Here is a 7,215-nt window from a genome sequence, read left to right as displayed (position 1 = left end):
GCTGAAATAAGTAAATCAGGCAACAGTTGTACATATTCTCCATCATCTTCTGTTAAAAAAGGACAAATGTGAATTCTGAAATACATTCTTAATAGTATAAGGGATCTATGCGTCAAACAGAAATTGTCTGCTCTTTTATGCGTCAGTTTGGATAAGTTATTATCATATATGATGCCTGGAAACAAAACCAGACGAACAAACAAACAAACAGACCGACAGACAGACAGACGTACACACCGAAATCAATACCTCCATTTTTCACGGAGGTCATAACACTTTGATGGACGGTATCTATGTTATTTTCGTCGCCAGACAGCAAACAACTCGCAGTTCCCAAACGACCTGGATCAATATTTCAGATGACCGATTAATCATTTGGTCATGTTGTCTTCATACATTATTCCACAGCATCCCGCAGTATTGGATCGACCGAGTTCCTGCGGTGTGCAGGGCTAGGCGCAGCCGCCCACAGACTCTTTTGATGACCTTGAACCCATAAACCAGTTCCATCCCGTGCGGATGACCTCGCAAATCTTGACCTTTCATTTTATGTATTTACATTTTATTTTGTTTTCGGGCATCCATTTAAGCAGACATAATCTACCGTCGAAGTTCCAGAGTCTGATTGTGAATCCACATCGAATTCGTTGAATAATCGATACTCGCGTCAGTCGCGTGACAATTAATACGCCGAAGGTTCATGCACGCGAGCTTGATTTCCATTTGTATCTCTCATAACATCTTGCTGCCAACCCCCCTAGGCAACCTTTGGTTCAATAATGAGAGTAACGTTAGGTTGATTGAACCAAGGAGGTTGATTGAACCGACTTGGAGACCCGCCCAGTGATTTCACCCGGGTCACGCGATGAGTTCCGGGGCAGTCTGACTGATTCATAGTCTGACATCAGTCGTCAGCCAAGTAGGACGCAAGCACGGTCAGTCCAGATCTATTCATTATCCGTAGCTAACGCCTAAGTAACATTGTGTGTGTGTATGTGTGTGTGTGTCGTGTGTGTGTGTGTCACTGTGTGTGTGTGTGTCACTGCGTGTGTGTGTGTCACTGTGTGTGTGTGTGACTGTCGAGTGTGTGTATCAGTTGTGTGTGCGTGTATGCGTGTATGTGTAGGTACTCGGAGTATATGTGTGTCAGTGCGTGCATGTGTGTTTGTCTGAGTGTGTGAGTGTGTGTGTGTGTGTGTGTGTGTGTGCACGCGCGCGCGCGCTTGTGTGTGTGTGTGTGCGTGTGTGTCGTGGGCTTTCTTTCTCCTTCTGTTGGTCGCCTGTTCGCATCTTGCCTCAGGGATAAGTAATTACAGTTGTATAGAGTAGAGTAGAGTAGAGTAGAGTCTTCGGTCAGGTAGGCTGTTTTTGTCACTTGAGACTGAGGTTAAGTGACCATCCTTCTTATCACATTCCTGTCCGTCTAGCACGAAGTCATTCATTACCTTCGCCAAGAAGGTTATATTTTTGGTAGCGTTTGTATCGAGTGTTTGTAAGTTGTACTGGTCCTGCGCAAAAAGCCCCAGGCAATGAAACAGACCACACCCATGGTCGGGGTGGAGGTGGGGGAGATTCAGTACTGTTCCAGGGGGAAGGCTCAGGGAGGGAAGATTCAGGGATGGTTCGCGATCGGGCCGAGCTCGGGGGGAGCCAGGGATGGTGCGGGGGTGCGTGGAGGATTCAGCAGGGATGGTTCGGGCAGGGGTGGGGCGGGGTGTGTGGTGGACCCCTTACTTCGATCAGGTGCAGTCTATAGCCTGAAGACGTCATGGCACTAAGGCCAATTTAGCGCACTGTACATGCAGTAATGCAGTTAGAGAACCTGTTGGACCACATGCTAGCCTGGATACCAGACCCCCAACCTATGGTGTGGGGACAATTGATATTTTAGAGATTACGGGTCTGGCATCCAGGTTAACCACATGCCGGGGTTCGGCAGCATATCTGTTAACGTTGTAAAAGGTCAGCTCCGCCTTACTGGGCAAGACGCCAGAGTCTGGGGGGTTAGAACAATTATGGTATAAACCCCACTCCAACACATTGACACGGAAAACATTATCGTTTTCTGCACTCTCCAAACAGAGGTTGGGTTTCGGCTTGTTTTTGACTACTTCTTAGGCGTTTTTTTCCGGGCTTTCTATTTTGTCACGGTTTCTTTCAGCCTTTGGTGTTGGCGGCCGAAAGAAACCATGAAAAAAAAGCCCCACAAAAAACCCTTAAATGACGTCAAAAACAAGCCAAAACCAACCTCTGCTTGGCGAGCAAGTTTTCTTGTTTTCTTGACACGAACGTTGACCCACAGCAGATCCATAGAGGATCATTGAGGGGTGCGTGTCAAAAAAAGGGGGCAATATCTACAGCGATGACCTCATCCAACTTAGTTGCTCTTTAATATTGGGATATTGATCAATTGTATTTTTCATGATGTTGAAAGATGTCACCGATTTATATTAAAACTGTTTCATGCCCTACTAGCTACAGCAGTCTGTGATCGAGACGCAAGACGCCAAGACCCCAACATGCCACCAAAAAAGGGCAAAAAGAACAGGTCAAAGAAGATGGGGAAAGGGAAGATAAAAGCGGCCCTCCAGAGCCTCTTGGAGGGAGAGGTAAGTTCTCACTCACTAGTATTTTCAACACAGTAGTTCGGAACATTTGATCTTTTTGTTATTTTGCTTTTATTAGAATTGCAATGCAATGTGGTACAATACACGTACGTGGGACACAGACGGGCTATTTCTGGTGTCGTGACCCACACATAAAACATTAAAGAACACGTAACTGTTAACAACTTGAACATATATTACATAGACCTAATAGGCCCTTCAAATTGCGATCTACATATCTGTACACAAGTGTAGACGGGAACATGGCATTCTGCACAAAGTGTAAACATTTATGCCGGGCAAAGAGCCCACACCACCTCCTTTAAAAAGTAAACTACAATCTACAATACAGGTGGACTTCATCTTCTAACCGTGACCTTATTCAAGTTACAAAATTTACAAATTCTTTGCTCCAGAGGTGTGCGGTTGTGCCTTCCTGATTCGATAATCTGACAAGTACCTTATTTTCGTTTCTTTGTTTGCTTGTATATCGTCGTTGCTGTTGTTTGTTATCAGGAGGACATGAAGAAGGCTATCAACGGAGCCTTTGAGGAGCTGGATACGGACGGCAGCGGTTTCCTGGAGAAGGACGAACTCTTCGAGGCACTGAATGAAGTGGTTAGTTAGTTACGTTACTTACGTTAGCCATGTACTCAAAAAGAGACATTTCTATTTATCCTTTCTTTTCTTTTAAACCCTGTTTTATCGCTAGTTGAATGAGCAGACATAATAAAGGAATAACACGCATAGTTGTAGGACGAGGCGTCCAGTGGAAAAAAAAGATCACCGATTTTTAGTTAAAGAACATTCCACTCCAGAAGCGGGTATCATAATTCATTAGAGACTAAATTGTTATGCTTCAGTTCAGTATGTTTTGTCAAATTGATAAAAGTGGAAATTATTATTGTCAAAAAGACAGCTGAGGTAATTAGCCAAAAGTCGGGTGCATTTGTATCCCGACAAATATAATTTATCAGAAAATAATTCCCGCTTCTGGAGTGGAATGCAGCAAATAAGATATATATCGATGTGCAAATGGAGTCACACATTTGATCGGAAGTTATACAGACAGTTTGATATGTGTTTGTTCTATTTTTGTATTGTTTCAAAGCTGGGCGCTGACGACGACGAAAAGGCTTTGTCCGAAAAACAGTTCGACAAGTTCTTCGACAAAGTGGACAAAGACGGTAATTATAGAATGTTCTTTTTCTGTTCTTTTATCTACCAACAGCGATGGTGTTGATATATCTTTGGGAATTTCAAACATCATCGTTTGTACTTGTTTGTTGCATCTTACTATTTACTTCGTTTGAATGGTAAATCGTAATTACTTATGTGCAGAAGAATTCAATGTGTGATAGTGAATACTGTACGTCAGAAAAGACGGAAAGTCGACGAAATACAGTTTATCTCTAACTGCTCCTTCAACGATAACTGCAGGTGTGAGCTATTTAATTTCACATTCATAGACCCAAACTATACTGAACCCACATATTGCAGAAAATGTGGCGTCCTTCGTCTCAGTGCTTCTGAAAACGAAGTCAAACCAAAGAAGTTTGAGAATATTTAGCATGTGTTCGAAAATAGAGTACCCAATGCATTTGTCCCACTAGCCTCTGTTGTAGATACGCCCCCCCCCCAAAAAAAAATGAAAAAAAAATCGCAACGGAGGCTAGTGTCCCACATTGTTATCATGGTCTTCATTTGTCTGTCTTAATACTGAATTTATCAATTAGCCATTAGGTATACCAGTAAGAATTTGCATAAAAGTTACCTGTATTACCTGGTATGACCTCACAGGTGACGGAAAGGTCTCCAAGCAAGAGTTCTTCAAGCGAACACGAGGCCTCTTTAAGAAGATGCATGAGGTGAGACTTTTCACTGGTATTCAAAATATACAATCCACCGACACATGGTAACCATGGCATCAGGAGCTCCCCGCTATCTCTACGGTGCTGGGAGTGATGCCCGCCTGCCCAGGTAGATTAGCCCGCGCAGGGGTGGTGGTTTTACGGCGATAACTCGATATGCTAGCTAAAAAGACAGGCTGACTGGCCTGGGCCCGGTAAAACACCCCTAAGCCGAGCCGTAGAGACTGGTGACCAGGTAACTAACGCTGGAACTGTGGCTCATAGTGGGGCGAGGTATTTTGTACCTTATAATTATATTTTCATTTCATTTCATTCCTTAACTTTAGTTGTAAGATTGTGTAATAATTTGAGTGTCGTTTGTTTTATTTGCTGGTTTGTTGATTAGCAGGTTGGCCGACAGAGTAGCTACCATACTGACTACGCTGGCTAATAGGGAAAATAATTTGCCAGGGGACTTTGTCTACTAGCCTGAGTGTCATCCTAGTTAGTCCCAGGTTTTCCCTCAAAGCCTGGAACTAACTAGGATGACGCTCAAGCTATTTGGCTACCGCTTTTTTTTCGAATTATATTACTATGATCCGTACCCCCGTAGGAAGGCCTAGTGGAGGCTAAGCCGATTGATGTCAACATGTTACCTGACATTAAATCTGTCTTTTCTCAACAGGGCGACGACTCTGATGACGAAGATGACTAGCGTCCATGCAAGCGGAGCCGGACCTGAAATGGCCACTTTTTCCAAACGTAGCTGATGTTGGAATGATACAGAGCATACGCCAAAAATCGTTACCCAAGTAACTGGATAAAATTTTGAAACAGTCAGACTTTTCAGACAGCATCCGCTATCTTTCGTCAGTGACTAACGATAGGACTGGGAAACCAGATTTATAACAAAACTCTGGTTTCCCAGTCCTATCGTTAGTCCCTGACGAAAGACAGCGGATGCTGTCTGAAACGTCTGACTGTTTCAAAATTTTACCCAGTTACTTGAGTAATTATTTTTGGTGTATCTTACTACCTGGATGTCTAACCTTCATCAACGATACAGAGCATATGTGTAGCGAAGATATGAACGGCTTGGAATAAAAGAGTCGGAGGGTCCTGAGAAATCATTGTAGTCCCTGTGTCTGGCTTAATATCGTTTCTTTGAAGCAACATGCACCTCCCCACATGAAAACCTAGCCTCGAGGCCGGTAAAAATTAATAATGTATACGGATATATATACATTGTACAAGCACATTAGTATATTTATAAACTACCAAGCACATTAGTATATTTATAAACTACCAAGGTTTGACAGCTCTTCGTCGATGTGCCTTCGTCTACACGGTGGGCCTTCGACTAGACGGTGGGCCTTCGACTAGACGGTGGGCCTTCGACTAGACGGTGGGCCTTCGGCTAGACGGTGGGCCTTCGGCTAGACGGAGTGCCAAAGAATTCCAAGCAGTGGACCTCTTTTAAGGGCACACCCCAGTTTATTTCAGGTCTCAAGTATTTTTCCGTCAAAAATTGGCATTTTCACGTAGAATTAAAGCCATTATCAGAATTTTTCACACAGAAATGACTGTTATAGTCAGAAAGAGAAGACTCTAATGTATAATCAACCCAATCTTAAGTTACTAACAATATGGCCGCAACATGGCCAACAGAACGCAACAAAGGTCAATTTGGGGCAAAGGGGCGGTTAACTTTCAGCGTGGAGTCGCAGACAGTGACTGTACCCGCGGAACTCCGGAAGTAAGGCTCGGGCCCGAAATCAATTTTTACCAAAAAGACATCGATTCTTACGCTTTTCAGCCGTGTTTGGATTTAATGCCATTTCACAGCAGATTATGAGAAATGTGAACTCGACCCCCGAAACCCCTTAGTCCCCCAGATAGAATGATTTCCCCCATTGTCTATCAAACTCTCACAAACTACGAATAGCGCAAATTGATCTACAATATTCTATTTATCCAAACGACCCTGGCACTTGTGACATAGCCTTGGGGGCAAACCAGCTTTAGCTCCTATATTAAAACAATAGGAGCTATTGTCCCCTTTTACTTCAACCTTGTCTTGAGTTGTCTAATTTGCTTTCCTTTGGACTGTCTAAAAATTTGTCTTCCCCTAATTTGCATATCAATTCATAGTTCGTAGTTATAAACCTGCTGTTCAACTGATCTTGCTCACAGTCACTGACGAAAAGTAGTGGATGCTACTTGAAACGTCTGACCGTTTCCAAAATCATATCCAGTTGTTTGAGTAATTGCTTTTTTGGCGTATCTTATTACCTGGATGTCTAATCTTCATCGACGGACCCTGAAAACAGTCTCCTTCGCTGAGATAATTAACTAATTTCTAAAGCTTATGTATTCATTCAATAATCAAAAAGTATATAAAATGAAGGGACCACGCTAAAGAGTAATAAATACAAAATAAATACGTAGAAAGGTAATATCGTAACGCTTCTCAAGCTCCCAGTTACCAAGAAACTTTACACATCTTTCTACATCTGCTTGGAAATTAGTAATTAACTGTTCAGCATAATGTCGCTAGATGACGCTTTGCAGAGAAGACGTCATTTGGGAATAAGCAAGTCGGACGTTACCATTACATTATAGGGAACGTACGAAGAAGGTAATTTTTATATACATCATCTCGTCAGTAAATTATCATTAAGCCAAAAAGATTTTTAGTCTATTAATAAGGATGGAATAATTCAACTCTTTTGTTTCATCATTATGTAGCTTTATGGTAA

At 42.7% G+C, this 7,215-nt stretch overlaps 1 protein-coding gene across 1 annotated transcript; it reads left to right on the top strand.

The window, feature by feature from the left end:
* Nucleotides 1-818: 818 nt before the first annotated feature.
* On the top strand, nt 819-5,583 carry LOC136436190 (parvalbumin alpha-like). Its single transcript, XM_066429971.1, has 7 exons — nt 819-935; nt 2,476-2,609; nt 3,123-3,224; nt 3,718-3,793; nt 4,407-4,474; nt 5,142-5,248; nt 5,529-5,583. Exons 2-6 carry the CDS (start codon nt 2,520-2,522, stop codon nt 5,169-5,171), a joined length of 366 nt encoding a protein of 121 aa, XP_066286068.1. The 5' UTR covers nt 819-935; nt 2,476-2,519; the 3' UTR covers nt 5,172-5,248; nt 5,529-5,583.
* Nucleotides 5,584-7,215: the final 1,632 nt, after the last annotated feature.

This window comes from Branchiostoma lanceolatum, chromosome 6 (assembly GCF_035083965.1).
Source record: "Branchiostoma lanceolatum isolate klBraLanc5 chromosome 6, klBraLanc5.hap2, whole genome shotgun sequence".
Lineage (NCBI taxonomy): Eukaryota > Metazoa > Chordata > Leptocardii > Amphioxiformes > Branchiostomatidae > Branchiostoma > Branchiostoma lanceolatum.
The sequence above is the reverse complement of the archived record's forward strand: the minus strand, read 5'-3'. Positions and strand labels throughout refer to the sequence as shown.